This window comes from Salvelinus fontinalis, chromosome 3 (assembly GCF_029448725.1).
Source record: "Salvelinus fontinalis isolate EN_2023a chromosome 3, ASM2944872v1, whole genome shotgun sequence".
Classification (NCBI taxonomy): domain Eukaryota; kingdom Metazoa; phylum Chordata; class Actinopteri; order Salmoniformes; family Salmonidae; genus Salvelinus; species Salvelinus fontinalis.
Window position 1 is genome coordinate 27,483,620 of NC_074667.1, and position 21,715 is coordinate 27,505,334.

Consider the following 21,715-nt stretch of genomic DNA (forward strand, 5'->3'; position numbering starts at 1 on the left):
CAGGCTCATGGCAGACGGGCGGCTTTGCAGGCTCATTGCAGACGGATGGCTCAGATGGCGCTGGGGAGACGGATGGCTCAGATGGCGCTGGGGAGACGGATGGCTCAGATGGCGCTGGGGAGACGAGCAGTTCAGTCATCGCTGTGCAGACGGCAGACTCCTGCCGGCTGAGGCGCACTGTAGGCCTGGTGCGTGGTGCCGGGACTGGTGGCACCGGGCTGGGGACACGCATCTCAGGGCTAGTGCGGGGAGCAGGAACAGGGCATACTGGACCCTGGGGACGCACATTAGGCCTAGTGCGTGGGGCCGGAACTGGTGGTACCGGACTGGGGACACGCATCTCAGGGCTAATGCGGGGAGCAGCAACAGGATGCACAGGACTCTGGAGACGCACAAAAGGCTTAGTGCGTGGTGCCGGAATTGGTGATACCGGGCTGGAGACACGCACCATAGGACGAGTGCGTGGAGGAGGAACAGGGCTCTGGAGACACACTGGAAGCCTGTTACGTGGTGTAGGCACTGGTGGCACTGAACTGGGGCGGGGAGGTGGCGCCGGAAATACCGGACCGTGCAGGCGTATTGGCTCCCTTGAGCATTGAGCCTGACCAACCTTACCTGGTTGAATGCTCCCCGTTGCCCGACCAGTGCGGGGAGGTGGAATAACCCGCACCGGGCTATGTAGGCGAACCGGGGACACCATGCGTAAGGCTGGTGCCATGTAAACCGGCCCGAGGAGACGCACTGGTGGCCAGATATGTAGGGCCGGCTTCATGACATCCGGCTCAATACTCAATCTAGCCCTGCCAGTGCGGGGAGGTGGAATAACCCGCACCGGGCTATGCACACGTACAGGAGACACCGTGCGCTCTACTGCGTAACACGGTGTCTGCCCGTACTCTCGCTCTCCACGGTAATTACAGGGAGTAGGCGCAGGTTTCCTACCTGACTTCGCCACTCTCCCTTTAAGCCCCCCCCAAAGAAATTTTTTGGGTTTTCCCACAGGCTTCCTACCGCTTCGTCGTGCTGCCTCCATTCGCCGGTATCCCTCCTCGCACTGCGCCAGAGAATCCCAGGCGGGCTCCGGCACTCTCCCTGGGTTGATCGCCCACCTGTCGATCTCCTCCCACGTAGTGTAACCCAGATCCTTTGTAGGTTCCTTTTCCTGCCTCCGAGCTAGCTCCTCATATCGCCGCCTCTCTGCTTTCGCTGCCTCCAGCTCAGCTTTGGGGCGGTTATATTCTCCTGGTACCTCCCGGTCTAAAATTTCCTCCCATGTCCATAAATCCTTGTATTGCTCCTGTTGCCGCTGGTCATGCCGCTTGGTCCTAAGGTGGGTAATTCTGTCACGATCGTGTGGAGGATTTACGGACCAAAATGCAGCAGTTGGAAAATAAGCCATCTTCTTTTATTAAACAACACGAAGATGAACACGACACAAAACACTTTAACAAAACAACAAAACGACCGTGAAGCTACAAACGTTGTGCACATACATAAAGGCTACAAACGTTCTACATAGACAATTACCCACAACCAATGAGAGCCCATGGCTACCCTAAATAAGGCTCCCAATCAGAGACAACCGAAATCAGCTGTCTCTAATTGGGAACTCATTCAGGTAACCATAGACTCTCCTAGATAACTAACCAACATAGACAACGCTAGACATATACACTCAACACAAAACCATCTACTACACCCCATAACCCCTTTACCAAATAAACACCCAAAACCAACAAAACATAAACATTACCCATGTCACACCCTGACCTAACTAAAATAATAAAGAAAACAAAGAATAATAAGGCCAGGGCGTGACAGTATGGAGCCGGGTTGTTTGTTGTTTCGTTGTCTCTGCGTGTGAGCCTGGCCCTCCGCCACACGCACAGATGTGCTGTACCACGCACGCTCCTCGCGTCCCCCACTCACCACTCTCAGGTGATCGTGTGATACATCCTCTTCTTGTTCTCGAAGATGGTGGATAAATGAAGAGTTCACTCGGGCCGTTTGCCATTGGAAAGAATGGTCAGTTCCGGTCTGCTTAACAAGGTGGCTCTGCCATAGACACCAATGCAATAGCAGCTGGGTCTGGTCTCCTTAGTTCGATTGTCTTTCTTTGAACCAGAGAAAAACAGCGAGTAGGGTGTCTCGCTTCCTCTTCCGTCTCTGGTGTACTTACTTACCGCTCTCAGGTGGTCATGTGATCAACTGTACTGGGGCCATGGATTATTGCGCAATCATTTTGTGATACAATATAAATGTACAATATTGAAGCCAGTGGCACTTATTGATGATAGTCATGTAATGTGATTGCGAGTGAAATAGTTTTACAGTCTAGCGATTTAATCCAAATCAATCAATCAATCAAATGTATTTATAAAGCCCTTCTTACATCAGCTGATGTGTCACGTTCTGACCATAGTTCTTGTGTGTTTTACTTGTTTTAGTGTTGGTCAGGACGTGAGCTGGGTGGGCATTCTATGTTGTGTGTCTAGTTTGTCTGTTTCTATGTTTGGCCTAATATGGTTCTCAATCAGAGGCAGGTGTTTTGTGTTGTCTCTGATTGGGAATCATATTTAGGTGGCTTGTTTTGTGTTGGTTTGTGGGTGGTGGCTTCTGTCTTTGTGTTCTGCACCAGATAGGACTGTCTCGGTTTTCACGTTTGTTGTTTTTGTATTTTGTATAGTGTTCACGTTATCGTCTCTTTGTTCATTAAACATGTTGAACACTAGCCGCGCTGCATTTTGGTCCTCTCCTTCATCCCAGGAAGAAAACCGTTACAGAACCACCCACCAAACTCGGACCAAGCAGCGTGGCTACGGGAAGCAGCGGCAGCAGCAGCAGCAGCAGGAGCTAGCAAGGCAGAGTGGCTGGAAGCCCGAGAGGCTCCCCCAAAAATGTCTTGGGCGGGGGCACACGGGGAGTGTGGCTGGGTCAAGTGGGAGACTTGAGCCAGTTCCCCGTGCTTACCATAAGGAGCAGTTGACTAAATTATCTTCAACCACCAACTTACCATCCTGAGACAAGGCAGAGTATAGCCCACAAAGATCTCCACCACGGCACAACCCAAGGGGGGGCGCCAACCCGGACAGGAAGATCACGTCAGTGACTCAACCCACTCAAGTGACGCACCCCTCCTAGGGACGGCATGGAAGAGCACCAGTAAGCCAGTGACTCAGCCCCTGTAATAGGGTTAGAGGCAGAGAATCCAAGTGGAGAGAGGGGAACCGACCAGGCAGAGACAGCAAGGGTGGGTCGTTGCTCCAGTGTCTTTCCGTTCACCTTCATACTTTTGGGCCAGACTACACTTGAGCATAGGACCAACTGAAGAGATGAGTCTTCAATAAAGACTTAAAGGTTGAGACCGAGTCTGCATCTCTCACATGGGTTGGCAGACCTTTACATAAAAATGGAGCTCTATAGGAGAAAGCCTTGCCTCCTGCTGTTTGCTTAGAAATTCTAGGGACAGTAAGGAGGCCTACATCTTGTGACCGTAGCGTACGTGTAGGTATGTACGGCAGGACCAAATCGTAAAGAAAGGTAGGAGCAAGTCCATGTAATGCTTTGTAGATTAGCAGGTAAACCTTGCCTTAACAGGAAGCCAGTGTAGAGAGGCTAGCACTGGAGTAATATGATCACATTTTGGGGTTTTAGTCAAGATTATAGCAGCCGTGTTTAGCACTATCTGAAGTTTATTTAGTGCTTAATCCGGGTAGCCGGAAAGTAGAGCATTGCAGTAGTCTATCCTAGAAGTGACATAAGCATGGATAAGTTTTTCTGCATCATTTTTGGACAGAAAGTTTCTGATTTTTGCAATGTTACGTAGATGGAAAAAAGCTTTTCTTGAAACAGTCTTGATATGTTCGTCAAAAGAGAGATCAGGGTCCAGAGTAACGCCGAGGTCCTTCACAGTTTTATTTGAGACGGCTGTACAACCATCAAGATGAATTGTCAGATTCAACAGAAGATCTCTTTGTTTGATCTTCTGATGATCGAGCAGCAGTGAGGGCTCTTCGATACCGCACGGTACTGTCTTTCCAAGCTAGTCGGAAGACTTCCAGTTTGGTGTAGCGCCATTTTCGGTCCAATTTTCTGGAAGTTTTCTTCAGAACTCGGGTATTTTCTGTATACCAGGGGGCTAGTTTCTTATGACAAATGTTTTTTGTTTTTTGGGGTGCGACTGCATCTAGGGTATTACGCAAGGTTAAATTGAGTTCCTCAGTTAGGTGGTTAACTTCTTATGGATACGTGGGACGGTCACTAGTGTAACCAGGAGGTGAGACCTCATTTAACACAGTAATTTCATCAGGCTGAAGCCGTGTTTCAGTCAGGCCAATCACATCAAGATTATGATCAGTGATTAGTTCATTGACTATAACTGCCTTGAAAGTGAGGGATCTAACATTAAGGAGCCCTATTTCGAGATGTGAGGTATCACAATCTCTTTCAGTAATGGCAGGAATGGAGGAGGTCTTTATTCCAGTGAGATTGCTAAAGCGAACACTCCGCCATGTTTAGTTTTGCCCAACCTAGGTCGAGGCACAGACACGGTCTCAATGGGGATTGCTGAGCTGACTACACTGACTGTGCTAGTGGCAGACTCCACTAAGCTGGCAGGCTGCTGCCTGGCCTGCACCCTATCTCATTGTGGAGCTAGAGGAGTTAGAGCCCTGTCTATGTTGGTAGATAAGATGAGAGCACCCCTCCAGCTACGATAGAGTCCGTCACTCCTCAACAGGCCAGGCTTGGTCCTGAAAGAGGGCCAATTATCTACAAATTCTATCTTTTGGGAGGTGCAGAAAACAGTTTTCAACCAGCGATTGAGTTGTGAGACTCTGCTGTAGAGCTCATCACTCCCCCTAACTGGGAGGGGGCCAGAGACAATTACTCGATGCCGACACATCTTTCTAGCTGATTTACAGGCTGAGGCTATGTTGCGCTTGGTGATCTCTGACTGTTTCATCCTAACATCATTGGTGCCGACGTGGATAACAATATCCCTATACTCTCTACACTCGCCATGAAACCACCTATATTAAAGAAAGGATAAAGACAATAAGTACACAATGTAGTAAAGGCTTAACATGCTAGTCGATCGACTGGGACCTAATGCTTTCTCAACATTGCAATGTCACACTGTATTGGCTACATCCATCTGTCAATCCCCTATCAGCGCGCTCCAATAAAAAAAAAACACTGCTTCATTTAGGTAATGGACATTTTCACTAAGAACCAAACCTAAGCAAACGGGCCATAACCGGGGAGGGACCTATCTGAACTTGTCCAATAAGAAATGCTCATTTTCATTTTCCGTTGCCAAACGCTTCGCTACGATTTGCCCTAATGAATAGGACCCATGACTTCTGCACGATGAGATGAGTCATTTTAGCCGCCTAGTGTGTCGTTCTACTAGCTGTCTGCAGTGTTCATAGACTGGTTACTTCAACCATTTTGTATCTTCTCTATAGTTCATAGTTACCTCAATTACCTGGACTAACCGGTGCCCCCGCACATTGACTCTGTACCGGTACCCCCTGTATAAGGCCTCGCTATTGTTATTTTACCACTGCTCTTTAATTATTTGTGTCTTTTTTTCTTTCTTTTTCCCCCTTAAAACTGCATTATTGGTCAAGGGTTTGTAAGTAAGCACTTCACTGTGAGGTCTACACCTGTTGTATTCGGCGCATGTGACAAATACAATTTGATTTGATTTGACATGGCCGGTGATGTTATGTAAAACTGTCTGTACATGGTTCAGTGGGTTGGGTTAGCGTCCCCCTTGATTATATGAGGAGAGCTCTTTCTCTCTGAGTCGCATGGACTGTGTTATTGCCTTCAGACACGAGAGAGAGAGGAAAGGGGGATACCTAGTCAGCTGCACAACTGGATGGGTTCAACTGAAATGTGTCTTCTGCATTTAACCCAACCCCTCTGAGCATTCCCCTTGTGGCAGGCTTGAGACAGGGCAACACAGGTTGCATGAGGAATGTGTGTGTGCCTGCGTGTTGCCGGTGTGCACGTGTGCGGAAGTGTTTAACTGTATTGACAGGACCGTGTGTCCATCTGTGTGTGTGTATGTGTGTGTTTGTGTGCGTGCATGCTTGCTGTGCGTGTGTGCATGTGTGGGGTGGGGGGTGAGGGGGGTTCTTAGTGGTGATAAGAATGTTCTGTTAGTATCTGGGTTTTGTATGTATGAGGGGAGTGCATACTGTACGGCTCTTTACAGCACAAATAAGCTCTGCCATTAGTCAGAGATATTTATGGCCTGCCCCACAGGCCTCGCTATCCCCTCTCTCTCTCTCTCTCTCTCTCTTTCTCTCTCTCTCCCCCCCTCTCTCTCTCACTTCCTCTCTGTCCCTCTTTCATCCATACACTCACTCTCTCTTTTTATCCATCTCTTTCTCTCCCTTACATTCTCTCCCTTACACACTCTCTCTCTCCCTCTCTCTCTCTCCCCCTCTCGCCCTCTCTCTCTCTCTCTCTCTCTCCCTCTCTCTCTCTCCCCCCCTCTCTCTCTCAGGCTGGAATGGCATATTTTTAATGGCAGGCCAGCCTTCAACCAATATACACTGCTCAAAAAAATAAAGGGAACACTTAAACAACACAGTGTAACTCCAAGTCAATCACACTTCTGTGAAATCAAACTGTCCACTTAGGAAGCAACACTGATTGACAATAAATTTCACATGCTGTTGTGCAAATGGAATAGACAAAAGGTGGAAATTATAGGCAATTAGCAAGACACCCCCAATAAAGGAATGGTTCTGCAGGTGGTGACCACAGACCACTTCTCAGTTCCTATGCTTCCTGGCTGATGTTTTGGTCACTTTTGAATGCTGGCGGTGCTTTCACTCTAGTGGTAGCATGAGACGGAGTCTACAACCCACACAAGTGGCTCAGGTAGTGCAGTTCATCCAGGATGGCACATCAATGCGAGCTGTGGCAAGAAGGTTTGCTGTGTCTGTCAGCGTAGTGTCCAGAGCATGGAGGCGCTACCAGGAGACAGGCCAGTACATCAGGAGACGTGGAGGAGGCCGTAGGAGGGCAACAACCCAGCAGCAGGACCGCTACCTCCGCCTTTGTGCAAGGAGGTGCACTGCCAGAGCCCTGCAAGGTGACCTCCAGCAGGCCACAAATGTGCATTTACCTTTTGTCTATTCCATTTGCACAACAGCATGTGAAATGTATTGTCAATCAGTGTTGCTTCCTAAGTGGACAGTTTGATTTCACAGAAGTGTGATTGACTTGGAGTTACATTGTGTTGTTTAAGTCTTCCCTTTATTTTTTGAGCAGTGTATTTAAAGGGAACAATCTGTGATTCAAAAAACAGCAAAGTCTTCCTAAAATTGATGTACTGTAGCAATTCCAGAATAGCCCTTTAATCGAAGAAAAATGTTCTACACATATTTGGGGAGAGTTTGAAAAAGTCCTGTTAAAAGAATCTCATCAACAGGATATATCATTTCCTTGAATTCTGTGACGGGCAGATATGTGGCATATGGCAATTCATTTGATTGTTCTGGCCTGATTCATTCATTTATTTTACTGTTTTCTCAGGTACTCTGCGTCATCTCTATCTAAAAGTTTCTAAACTTTTATTTTCTTTGTCTCTACCTCAGTCCCTGACTGCCCCCCACCTCTCTCTCTAGTTCTCTCTCTATCTCGCCCCCCACCTCTCTCTCTCTCTCTCTCTAGTTCTCTCACTATCTCGCCCCCACCTCTCTCTCGCTCAGTGAAATTCAGTACACTTTATTGACATGGCAAGTTAAATTACTTACATTGTCAAAGTATACACATAACACAAAATGGTGGGACCAACAGCAATAAGGAATCAATACTAATAGTAGTAGTGGAAATGGGATTACCATTAACAGTAACTACAACAACAATATTTATAACAATACATTAAAGCAATAGTGGTAGACCAGTCTCAACATGACTGAGAAGCCCCTCTCTCTCTCTCTCTCTCGCTCTCTCTCCCCATACCACTCTCTCTATCCCACTCTCTCTTTCTCTCTCTGTCTCTCTGTCTCCCTCTGAACCACACTCTCTTTCTGTCCCGCTCTGCCCCTATCTCTCTACCTCTGCCTCTCTCTCTCTCTCTGTCCCGCTCTGCCCCTATCTCTCTACCTCTGCCTCTCTCTCTCTGTTCCGCTTTTCCCCTATCTCTCTATCTCTGCCTCTCTCTATCTCTGTCCCGCTCTGCCCCTATCTCTTTATCTCTGCCTCGCTCTCTCTGTCCCACTCTGCCCCTATCTCTCTATCTCTGCTTCTCTCTCTCTATCCCGCTCTGCCCCTATCTCTCTATCTCTGCCTCTCTCTCTCTGTCCCGCTCCGCCACTATCTCTCTATCTCTGCCTCTCTCTCTCTGTCCCGCTCCGCCACTATCTCTCTATCTCTGCCTAGCTCTCTCTGTCTCTCAATAGAATGGCAGTGGTAGGCCAAAAGCCTCGCTCAACCTTTTACAGTGGTAACAAAGGGGCCCGTGTCTCTTTCACTGGGCTAAGTGCTTCACTCAATTGGCAATAAACTGTTGGCAAAACGAGCCCTGCAGCCCAGAATACTCTGCATGGTGTCTACAAAGCACTGGGATTAAGGACTCCCTCGGGAGTCGGGAGGAGAGAAAGAGAGAGAGAGAGAGAATGTGTGTGTGTGTGAATGGAGTCAGGGGTCCAGCATGTGAAGAGTTAAATGGCTGTGTTTAACGTTCCCTCTCTGAACACTGCCTCTGGCCAGCAGAACCTAGCAGGACCCCTGACTTTAGAATAGGTAACAATAGATATGATATGGGTCGGTAGAAAGCAGCGGATGAAACCAAGCTAGCTAGCACACAATTTGGTTATGGCTTTGAAAACAGCGAAAGACAGACAGACAGGCAGGCAGACTCTATGCTGTGTCCATACTGTATACACTGCATGCTGGGTGTTAAGGTGGCTGCTGTGCCTCGTCTATAATGAATGGATGCCGGGAGGGAGGGAGGCAGGGAGGGGGGGGGGGGTGAAAGGGGTCCCAGCCCTCACACCTGTCACATGTCTCTGGGGACGTCCTGGGAGTGTCCTGAACAGCTGAGTCACACTTTGACCCCACTCATGCTTACTGTATACAACAGGAGGCTGCTGAGTGGAGAAACTGGATGCATTCAACTGAAATGTGTCTTCCGCATTTAACCCTACCCCTCTGAGCATTCCCCCTGTGGCAGGCTAGAGACAGGGCAACACCGGTTGCGTGGGGAACGTGTGCGTGCGTGTGTGTGTGTGTGTGTGTGGAGTGGCGTCAAACACCTGGAAACCATGTGTTTGATGTATTTGATACCATTCCGCTGATTCCTCTCCAGCCATTACAACCAGCCTGTCCTCCCCAATTAAGGTGCCACCAACCTCCTGGGCTGTGTACACACACACTCCCTCAGTCACTACTCTGATGCTGACACACCTGTCTCAGCCAGCACCTGTCCTCCCTGTCTACAGTACCTACCACAGCAAGACACTCACCGCGGAGCCTCCAAGTTATCCCGTCTATGCGGACCTCGGAAACTGTGTTTTGCACTTCCTGGGTCACGTTGGATGGGCCCGCGCCCGAGTGTCTGCTTTCTATGTCTGTCTGTTTTCGACCTGTGTCATGTCGGGTCAGCGTTGAGATGGGATGAGTTGATTGGTTCGAATCGGATGAAGTCAGAGCTCTGCCTGTTGTTCCCGACTGAATGCAGCCGCTGTGAGGTGGTGGCCAGGGCTTTGTCCCATACCGTACCTCAAACGTGCCCCTGTGGGCCCCGGGTCAAAGGTTAGGGAACAGAATGCCATTTGGGATGCAGACCCAGGGGGATTCTAGAACGTAGACATGCTCCGCTTGGAACATTTGAGTTGCTTCATTACGCCAGGTAGCAGCCAGGCCTGATGGTGGGGTTGTGGTGGTCGGCTGTCTGGACAGCGCTGCAGCGGGCCGAGGGAAACACTTTGTACGACGTTGACCAACTGGATGAACTAGACTCATCCTGCTTTACAGGAGGCTAGCAACCCTTGTCTGGCTAATCCAAAAACATCCTGTATCCCTCTGTGTGTGTGTGTGTGTGTGTGTGTGTGTGTGTGTGTGTGTGTGTGTGTGTGTGTGTGTGTGTGTGTGTGTGTGTGTGTGTGTGTGTGTGTGTGTGTGTGTGTGTGTGTGTGTGTGTGTGTGTGTGTGTGTAAAAATTCTAATATGAATAATATGAATGGTCACTACTGTATAATAAATCATTAGTACGGCCCAACGCCCATAACGATCTATTGTTTTATTTTCCTCTCTCTGCCTCCCTCTCTCTCTCTCTCTCTCTCTCTCTCTCTCTCTCTCTCTCTGCAGGAAACGGTAGAACATGTCTTCCTCGTCATTTTCACTATCGAAACCTTTCTGAAGATTATCGCCTACGGTTTAGTGGCACACCAGAACGCGTATGTCAGAAACGGATGGAACATGCTGGATTTTGTCATCGTCGTCGTCGGGTAGGTATCTCCAGTCTTCCTTACTCTCCAGCCGCTCGTTCAACTGGAATTCATCTGAAGGGCTGAAGCCATTTTCGATAGTATGGACTTCCTCAGTTCTGATTGTGTGGTGAAGTACTTCATTAAACAATATCGGAGTAGGAGTGCTGATCTAGGATCAGGTCCCGCCTGTCCATTCATTATAATTTACAAGTCAAATCTGACCCGAGAACAGTACTTATGCTCAGACACTGAGAAGCTTTATGAATACAGGCCCAGGGCTTTTCTTGTGTTTCAGTTTAGGTTTTGAATTTGAACTGCAGCTCCTCATTTGAACCTGACTGTGTACTTGTTTGTGACAGTGGTTGAGTTGAACTGAGTTGGTTCATTCCCAAATAGCACCCTATTCCCTATATTGTGCACTACCTTTGACCCGGGCCCTGGTTAAAAGTAGTACACTCTTATATAGGGAAAAGGGTGCCATTCCGGACGTGTCCACTGTCGGTGGCCCAGTACTAATATGGACGGACCCTCATCCACTTACAGTATATGACCCAGAAAAGACATGGAGGATAAATCACAACTTTACCACCGCTGGAATGACTCACCATCTCGCCATCGCTTCTCTCCCACCCTCACTTCCCTTTCTCTCTCATTCCATATTTTCCCTCTCCTTCTCCTCTTTCTCTCTCTATCTTTCTCTTCCTTTCCTCTCTCTCTCTCTCTCTTTCTCCTTTCCTCCTCTTTAGCTTTCTCTTCCTCTCCCACCCTCCTCTCTTCCTCTCCGCTATCTCCCTCCCTATCTCCCTATCTCACTCCCTATCTCCCTATCTCTCCCCCCCTTCCTATCTCCCTATCGCTCTCCCTCTATCCCTATCTCTCTCCCTTTATCCCTCCCTATCTCCCTATCTCTCTCCCTCTATCCCTCCCTATCTCCCTATCTCTCTCCCTCCCTCCCTGCCTCCCACTCTCTCCCTCCCTCCCTCCCTCTCTCCTCTAATACACACACAGTCCAGTGGGTAGCTAGGTCAGATCTGTGTCTGTATGCGGCATGTGGGTTGATCTGTCATGCAGTCAGATGCAGAGAGATGCATCCTGCTAGGATGACTGACTGACTGACTGACTACAGCACACGCATCGAAATCATCATAGAAATGGCACACTAAGATAACCCCTGTCGATATCCAAATATAGACGTGTCAATATCCTCACAACTGAACTGGACACACTAAAGTACTGCACGCAGGCCAAATGACTGCACATACTACACTACATGACCAAAAGTATGTGGACATCTGCTCGACGAACATCTCTTTCCAAAATCATGGGCATTAATATGGAGTTGGTCCTCCTCTTTGCTGCTATAGCAGCCTCCACTCTTCTGGGAAGGCTTTCCACTAGATGTTGGAACATTGCTGCCGGGACTTGCATCCAGTTAGCTACAAGAGCATCGGGCACTGATGTTGGGCGATTGGGCCTGGCTCGCAGTCGGCATTTGAATTCATCCCGAAGGTATTCGATGGGGTTGAGGTCAGGGCTCTGTGCAGCCCAGTCTAGTTCTTCCACACCGGTCTCGACAAACCATTTCTGTATGGACCTCGCTTTGTGCATGGGGGAATTGTCATGATGAAACAGGAAATGGCCTTCCTGAAACTGTTGCCACAAAGTTGGAAGCGCAGAATTGTCTAGAATGTCATCGTATTCTGTAGCGCTAAGATTTCCCTTCACTGGAAATAAGGGTCCTAGCCCGAACCATGAAAAACAGCCCCAGCCCATTCTTCCTCCTCCACCAAACTTTACAGTTTGCGCTATGCTTTTGGGCAGGTAGCATTCGCCTGGCAACTGCCAAACCCAGATTTGTCCATCAGAATGCCAGATGGGGAAGCGTGATTCATCACTCCAGAGAACGCGTTTCCACTGCTCCAGAGTCCAATGGCGGCGAGCTTTACACCACTCTAGCCAACGTCATCTTAGGCTTGTGTGCGGCTACTCGGCCATGGAAACTCATTTCATGAAGCTCCCGACCAACAGATCTTGTGCTGACGTTGCTTCCAGAGGCAGTTTGGAACTCGGTAGTGAGTGTTGCAACCGAGGACAGACACGCTTCAGTACTCGGCTGTCCTGTTCTGTGAGCTTGTGTGGCCTACCACTTCGCGGCTGAGCCGTTGTTGCTCCTAGACAGCACTTACAGTTGAACGAGGGGCAGCTCTAGCAGGGCAGAAATTTGTTGGAGATTTATTGGAGAGGTGGCATCCTATGACGGTGCCACGTTGAAAGTCGCTGAGCTCTTCAGTAAGGCCATTCTACTGCCAATGTTTGTCTATGGAGATTGCCTGGCAGTGTACTCGATTTCATACACCCGTCAGCAACAGGTGTGGCTGAAATAGCCACACATATTTGAAGGGGAGTACACTTACCTTTGTATATATAGTGTATGTGATGTCAGATTAAATGATGGCTTCATTGGGATCTGTCATCATTATCATCATTATCAGACTTTTTTAAAAGTACTCTACAAGAAAGTACAGTTACAGTATAATAAAAGGGGCTCAGCATGTACATTTGGTATTCTATTCTGATGGTATTCTATTCTGATGGTATTCTATTCTGATGGTATTCGATTCTGATGGTATTCTATTCTGATGGTATTCTATTCTGATGGTATTATTTTCATATGAACTGATGAGTGAGCCATCAACCACCTCAGTGAGAGGCCGTCGGTTTTTCTACTCTGATTCAGTCCAACATCAGTTTGCTACAGCTGCTGCAGCAGCCTGTGTTTGTAGCCCTAAAGTAAAGCCCTGTACGGCCCTCCAGGCCTCTACTGGCAACTCCATTCAGCCCATTTAGTGCCTACTGCTGCCCAGTAGGTGAGGACTGGCTAACTGACTGGAACTAAACGTCTGCTTTTTTTTTTTTACAATAGGATGTTCATTGTTCACTCCATCCATAAACACTACTGTGTTTTTCCCTGCTGTATGTGTGTGTGTGTGTGTGTGTGTGCGTGTGCGTGTGCGTGTGCGTGTGCGTGTGCGTGTGTGTGTGTGTGTGTGTGCGTGCGTGCGTGCGTGTGTGTGTTTGTGGGTGAAAAGAAAAGATAATGGACCTAAATATATATTTATATAATCTTTGAGATCTAACAATAACCGAAACAAAAGCTAGACAGTCAGGGAGAATTGAACAGTCCAAAACAATGAATTTAGCAATATTGATTTTGTTATTATGTTTGAGCAAAAGAACATTTCATTAGCCATGACAAAATGTATAGAATTGCAGGAAATTTGCTTTAAAACTGCGAAATGTTCTCTCAGCTCCACAGCCCGCGGGAAGAAGGGGTGCAGCACCCCCTGAAAAATCATTTGCAAACAAATTATTAGCGGATCGATATTGCCATCTGTAGCACGGGCAAAAAATTTGAATTAGTGCAGGGAAACTTTTTAACCAGCCCAACTGTACGTTTCTTTAGAGTCTATTGTATTGGTCTGGGCCCGTATTTATAAACTTTCGGATTGGGACTGCTGATCTACTGTGTTTTGCCTTTTATATCACAATGAATAAGATTGCATGAACATGGGGAACCTGATCCTAGATCTGCACTCCTACTCCTACTCTGCGAGAGGAATATGGGCCCTGAATCCAATGCTCCAGTCCTTTTAACATGTTCTCTCTCTTTCTGTCGTAATTCAGTGCTGTCCTGGAATGTTTGATCTGTAACATTCTCTTTCTGATGTGTTTCCTGTAACATGTTTTCCCTGGTTTTTCTCCACAGGCTGTTCAGTGTTGTCCTGGAGCTTTTGACCAAAGACTCTGTTGAGACGAAGGAGGAAGCGGAGGCGGGCGCGGCGGCGGCGGCGGCAGCGGCAGCGCTCCACCCCTCCGCCCACGGCCACGGGGGAAAGTCGGGCGGCTTCGACGTCAAAGCCCTCCGGGCCTTCCGTGTGCTGCGACCCCTACGCCTGGTCTCAGGAGTGCCCAGTGAGTTACTGTTATCTGACCCTTCACCTTTGACCCCACAACAACACCAACCAGACCTAGGTTCAAATGCTGTTTGAGATCATTTCAAATACTTTATCTGGACTTGATTGAGCTTGCCCGACACCATGGAATAGAAGAATTACAAGGAGTGCGAACCCCATCCATCTGGCACTCCAGGCAGGCTAACGTACATTTTAAATATTTCAAATAGTATATTAACCTAGGTCTAACACGAACACAGTATTGTTGAGAGTGCTGCCTGATCCCTCACCTTTGACCCCCATGATGAAACATGCACAGCAACCTCCATTGACCTAGAGTATATAGGCTAACCTCTGAAAGGCACTACATAACTCCACACCAATAAATAACACTGCGGCAAACTGTGACCTGATTTTCATTTTTGTCATTTAGCAGAGCGACTTACAGTAAGTGCATTCATCATAAGATAACTAGGTGGGACAACCACCTATCAGCAAAGTCAGATTCAGAGTGTTTAACAGTCACATGAACAGGGTTGCAGGTGTGATTGCATGGTACAGTTGAAATCTTACATGCAGGACAAAGTGAAATAAAATAATGAAACGGTAATTAAACAATACAAATAGAAATAGCACTATATACATCATAACAACTGTAGCAGTGATGAATAATTACATTTCCATTGGGGTGGTGGCTGAGTAAAGACTGTTGAAGTGGTGAGGGGGAATGACCATAGGGGGAGCAGCATGACCATTGAGGTGGTGTGGGGACCAAGTGAAATAAAAACCATAAAAATTATATATATAAACTCAGGAAAAAAAGAAACGTCCTCTCACTGTCAACTGCGTTTATCTTCAGCAAACTTAACATGTGTAAATATTGTATGAACATAACAAGATTCAACAACTGAGACATAAACTGAACAAATTGCACAGACATGTGACTAACAGAAATAGAATAATGTGTCCCTGAACAAAGGGGGGGTCAAAATCAAAAGTAACAGTCTGTATCTGATGTGGCCACCAGCTGCATTAAGTACTGCAGTGCATCTCCTCCTCATGGACTGCACCAGATTTGCCAGTTCATGCTGTGAGATGTTACCCCACTCTTCCACCAAGGCACCTGCAAGTTCCCGGACTTTTCTGGGGGGGATGGCCCTAGCCCTCACCTTCCGATCCAACAGGTCCCAGACGTGCTCAATGAGACTGAGATCCGGGCTCTCCGCTGGCCATGGCAGAACAATGACATTCCTGTCTTGCAGGAAATCACGCACAGAATCATTAGTATGGCTGGTGGCATTATGATGCTGGAGGGTCATGTCAGGATGAGCCTGCAGGAAGGGTACCACATGAGGGAGGAGGATGTCTTCCCTGTAACGCACACCGTTGAGATTACCTGCAATGACAACAAGCTCAGTCCGAGGATGCTGTGACACACCGCCCCAGACCATGACGGACCCTCCACCTCCAAATCGATCCTGCTCCAGAGTACAGGCCTCGGTGTAACGCTCATTCCTTCAACGATAAAGGTGAATCTGACCATCACTCCTGGTGAGACAAAACCGCGACTCGTCAGTGAAGAGCACTTTTTGCCAGTCCTGTCTGGTCCAGCGACGGTGGGATTGGCCCATAGGCGACGCTGTTGCCGGTGACGTCTGGTGAGGACCTGCCTTACAACAGGCCTTCAAGCCCTCAGTCCAGCCTCTCTCAGCCTATTGCAGACAGTCTGAGCACTGATGGAAGGATTGTGCGTTCCTGGTGTAACTCGGACAGTTGTTGTTGACATCCTGTACCTGTTCCGCAGGTGTGATGTTCGGATGTACCATATCTGTGCAGGGGTTGTTACACGTGGTCTGCCACTGCTAGGACAATCAGCTGTCTGTCCTGTCTCCCTGTAGCGCTGTCTTAGTCTCACAGTACGGACATTGTAATTTATTGTCCTGGCCACATCTGAAGTCCTCATGCCTCCTTGCAGCATGCCTAAGGCACATTCACGCAGATGAGCAGGGACCCTTGCCATCTTTCTTCTGGTGTTTTTCAGAGTCAGTAGAAAGGCCTCTTTAGTGTTCTAAGTTTTCATAACTGTGACCATAATTGCCTACTGTCTGTAAGTTGTTAGTGTCTTAATGACTGTTCCACAGGTGCATGTTCATTAATTGTTTATGGTTCATTGAACAAGCATGGGAAACAGTGTTTAAACCTTTTACAATGAAGATCTGTGAAGTTATTTGGATTTTTACGAATTATCTTTGAAAGACAGGGTCCTGAAAAAGGGACGCTTCTTTTTTTGCTGAGTTTATATATACGTATATACATATTAACAACTGCAAGTTATGAATGTTGTTGAGATGAGGGCAGAGTAAAAGTAAGTTGGGGGGGACGGTAAGTGACCGTTGAGGGGGTGTGGGGGAAAATGTCCATAGGGGGAGTAGCAGCTAGGAGCAGGTAACTGACTAGTTGTGTCCGTTCAGCAGCCTGATGGTCTGAGGGTAGAAATGATTGGCCTGTCTTACAGTTTTTGCCATGATGCTCCTGTACTGCCTGATTGTTGATCAGGCCTGCTATTGTTGTGTCGTCAGCGAACTACAGGAGGGGACTGAGGACGCACCCTTGTGGACGCACCCGTGTTGAGAATCAGTTTCGAGGAGGAATTGTTGCCTACCTTCACCACCTGGGTTTGGCGGCCCGTCAGTAAATCCAGGACCCAGTTGCACATGGAGGAGTTCAGACCCAGGGCCGTGCGCTTTGTAATGAGCTGCTAGGGCACTCTGGCATTGAAGGTCGAGCTGTAGTCGATGAACAGCATTCAAACATATGCATACCTTTTGTCCAAGTGTGTAAGGGCAGTGTGCCGTGAAATGGCGATTGCGTTGCCCGTGGATCTGTCAGGGCAGTAGGCGAATTGGAGAGTATGTCGGGGAGGGAGGTGATATGGTCTTTGCGAGGGTTAACACGTTTGAATAACTACAGTATGGGGGGGAAAAGGAAAAGTGCGAGTGTTAGTTCACAAAATACTTTTTGGGGGGGGACTGCCAATATCTCTACAATGATACACCCAATTCAGTCCAGCTCAATGTCGTTTTCTCAACCTTCCCTCTCTGCACCTTCACGTTGCCTTGAGATAAAGGTGATAGGTTTGATCAATGTGGGTCCCGGTGGGTTCTATTCCTGCATACACATCACGAACATCTTAAATAGGCTGGGAATTACCAGGTACTTCACAATAGGATATTATCACCGTACTTATGTGCCGATACGATATGTATTGTAATCCTATATCTATCAAAATTCAGTATGTAGCCGGGCTGGCTAAGTGGGCCGGCTAAGTGTTTTTTGGGGGTCACGTAAGTCCAAACAGTGTAAAAAAATAGTTTTGGCACAGGTACATCCAACTAGCACTAGTTAACGTTAACATCCAAGCAATTTTTTACAGATCTATACTTGGGGTCACAGTATTATCTTCATATATTTTTTTACACTGTTTGGACTTACGTGACCCCCAAAAAACACTTAGCCGGCCCGCGCAAGGATTACAATGGCAGGAAAATCCAAGAGTTATTTCCGAAACGCAATATCCACCAATTATTCACATTTCTGTTCTTTCATAAGATAACATTCTTGATTATTCATGTGTGTGTAATATATTAATGTTTTCAGATTTTTCATTCATAGATTTTAGATGTGTATGAGTATATATATTTTTAAATTACACTATATATCCAATGTTTAGCTGGAATGGAATGTTCATATCCTGTATATTTGACTGTGATATGGTTGTCTTACCTAGCTATCTTAAGATGAATGCACTTACTGTAAGCTGCTCTGGATAAGAACATCTGCTAAATGACCAAAATATCAAAGGTAAATGTTTTACGTACAGATCTCATATTACATATTATTGTAAAAATAGAATCATTCCAAACCCTGATTACATTGGGATACGATCACATATGCCTCTATTTATGCGTGGCAATACTTGGGAAATTATTTTTACATCCAAGAAGTTAAACATTTATAATAATAATTAATGGAATGGTACAGACAGGAGACGCGAGGTGAGACTCGTACCCCCGTCGCCAGGGAGATATGTGGCCCGGAGTCAAGAGCGTTTACTAATCGACCTTGACTCAAATTCAACCACACACAGTATTACTGTAACACATGCACACACAAACACCTAGCTATGTTGTCCTTCTCTAACACGTATGTTTGACTCTTTGTAGGTTTACAGGTGGTGTTGAACTCCATTATTAAAGCCATGGTCCCTCTCCTCCACATCGCCCTGCTGGTCCTGTTTGTCATCATCATCTACGCCATCATCGGCCTTGAGCTCTTCATTGGCAAAATGCACGCTACCTGCTTCTTCCCCAGCACAGGTAAGAGCGTGTGTGCGTGCGTGCGTGCGTGCATCTTACCATCTCTGTGTGTGTACATGACTATTGCATTTGTGGTTTCAGTCTCTCACTTTCTGGCTGTCCCCCCCCCCCCCCTCTCTTTGTAGGCATGATAGCGGAGGACGAGCCGGCTCCATGTGCGATCTCAGGGCACGGGCGCCAGTGTCCCATCAATGGCACCGAGTGCAGGGAGGGCTGGCACGGCCCCAACGACGGCATCACCAACTTTGACAACTTCCTGTTTGCCATGCTGACCGTGTTCCAGTGTATCACCATGGAAGGCTGGACGGACGTGCTCTACTGGGTGAGGCCCTCCGTCATAGAGATCATATTAAATCAAATTGCGTTTGTCACGTGCGGCGAATAAAACAGGTGCGGTGGGACCTTAAGGTGAAATGCTGACTTACAAGCTCTTTCCCAACGATGCAGTTGAATTCTTTTCAAATCTTATGTGCCCTCTGCACTCCCCGATGTGGTCTCCGTGTGAACTTTGACCCGCTCACTCCCTCTGAGAGCTGATGTGTCAGAAGATTAGTCACTGGGCCTGGATGTGACTGACATTCAAATGATTAAAGGTTCAGTCAAGCCTTTCTCTATGTATCGGAGTCCCAGAACCTTCCCTCACCTTTTTTTCTCACTCTCAACTGTAAAGAGGGTTTTTCCCCTTCGTCTTGCAGTCTTAGCAAACTGTTTTCCTCACCTGTCTCTACCTCTGACTATTCACGTTATTCTCTTTCTCTTCCTCCCCTCTTTCTTCTTCTTTCACCATCTCTCTCTGGTGACGGGTGCTCCTCCAGATGAACGATGCTATGGGTCTAGAGCTTCCATGGGTCTACTTTGTATCTCTGGTCATCTTCGGCTCCTTCTTTGTTCTGAACCTGGTTCTGGGAGTGTTGAGCGGGTAAGACACCTCTGTCTTTCTCTCTACGCCTGTCTGTCTGTTAACCTGCTGCTCTGGCCTCATACAGGTCTACCTGTCTGTCTGTCTTTCTCTCTATGTCTGTCTGTCTTTCTCTCTACGTCTCTCTGTCTGTTAACCTGCTGCTCTGGCCTCATACAGGTCTACCTGTCTTTCTCTCTATGTCTGTCTGTCTTTCTCTCTACGTCTCTCTGTCTGTTAACCTGCTGCTCTGGCCGCATACAGGTCTAACTGTCTGTCATTCTATGTCTGTCTCTGTCTGTGTCTTTCTGTACATGTCTGTCTGTCTGTTTTTTCTATCTACGTCTGTCTGTCTGGTAACCTGCTGCTTTGGGCCCACATTCTTCTTTGTTAGTCGAATCATTCTGGGCTCCATTTTCATGCTTAACCTTGTGCTGGGTGTGCTGTGTGCTCTGCAGTGTGTGGGTGCTATGTGTTTGTGTGCGTTGTGTACAGTGCTTGTGCTATGCGGGGTGAGACAAGGGAAAGACCATGGAGTGGCTTGCTTTGTATGGTGTTGGGGAATGGTGAGAAAGTCTCCGGGAGACAGATAACAGGTATGGCGATACTCAGTCACTGGTAAATACAATACCATTTAAATCAGACTGATGCTGTTTCACTGCCCTGGCCACCACAAGCATAACTTTTGTTGACCTCTCATTCGTTTTGCATTGCGTTTCCTCGCCACGGCAACCGACAGCGAATGGGAGCCGTTTACACCCACCCCAACCCCCGTCATCACCACTACCACCCAAACTCCCGAGAGAGGAAATTAATCTCATTCCTCGCCCTTCACTCCCTCCTCAGCCTGGCTCCCTAAGCTCTCTCGCTCCAGTATCTACTGCCGCTTCCATTCCCCTGCAGTGGGGGAGGAAGCGTGTTAGTGGGGGTGAGGTGTTAGTTCATAATACTCGCTAGTCTATGGCCAGCAGCACTCAGAGGATGTGTGTTCTTTCTTAGAGGGTTCCGTTGGTGGTTGGCAGTGTTCCTGGGTTATGACCCCTTCTCTCTGTTAAGCCATAAACGCCGTGAATAATTTTTGGGGAACTGCGAAGTTTTGCTTGAGGTATAGACTAGTTGCGGAGCAAGTTAAGAGAAAATTACAGTTGAGTGTGACGTATGGTAAATGTAGATGATTATAGCTATTCGTATGTCATACTGTAATATGTTATGAATGGGACTGGTTATTCAAGTAGCAATTTACGTTGGATCAAGACCCGCTGGGCAACACAGAACAGCTAAATGAACGTTTGTTTTTACAAATTGACGTATCAATTTCCAAGGTACAATAATTACAATAATTGTGACGTGTACGTGTTATATTCACATTCATAGCATGTTATATCGTCTCCCGCTAAAACCTTTTGGCTTACAGAAAGTTCTATCGTGAGTATTTAGCAGGCCGTTGCAAACACATGCCTCTGGGAACATTCTGAGAACCACCATTTTCTTATTGAAACCTTATTTAACTAGGCAAGTCAGTTAAGAATAAATTCTTATTTTTACAATGACGGCCTACCCCGGGTGCTTATTTTAGTGACCATAAAAAACGAGAAAAAATAATATAATTACATGTGACCATAAAATTTTATTTTTTTTAATAATAATAATTTTACACAGATATGGCCCTGCGTATGACTGCTAGGGAGCAATGCCCCCCCCCCCCCCAGCAACGATGGTAGTTAATGCCGTTTTTAGGTTCTCTGCTGTGTGTCTCTCCTCCATGCTCTCAGTGGTCAGTACATGGGACTTCATGCCCCACTCCTCATCAATGTGATGGCTCGTTGCAATGATGCATGACTGCATATTCATAGAGGTCCATCCATCTGTTGTTAACACCACTGCATGGGGAGTTTGAGAGCTCGTGCTTTGTACTTGCAGAGCAATCCTTGTACATTTTCTCCGTCCGGGCCGTCACTTTTTTTCGACATGGCATCTTGTAGTCTGGTTCAAGATATGCCATCAGGGCATTGAAGCCGACATCCACTACCA

The 21,715-nt window shown here is 47.3% G+C and overlaps 1 protein-coding gene across 3 annotated transcripts in view; it reads left to right on the forward strand.

Annotated features, from left to right (window-relative positions):
* The window catches only part of LOC129842578 (voltage-dependent L-type calcium channel subunit alpha-1D-like), a 78,068-nt gene that overhangs the window by 41,910 nt on the left and 14,443 nt on the right, over nt 1-21,715 (forward strand). For all 3 annotated transcript variants that reach the window (XM_055911192.1, XM_055911203.1, XM_055911211.1), the window contains exons 4-8: nt 10,336-10,475; nt 14,224-14,429; nt 18,634-18,786; nt 18,912-19,108; nt 19,602-19,705. In XM_055911192.1, coding sequence (XP_055767167.1) covers nt 10,336-10,475; nt 14,224-14,429; nt 18,634-18,786; nt 18,912-19,108; nt 19,602-19,705 — 800 coding nt within the window. The remainder of the gene's footprint in view (nt 1-10,335; nt 10,476-14,223; nt 14,430-18,633; nt 18,787-18,911; nt 19,109-19,601; nt 19,706-21,715) is intronic.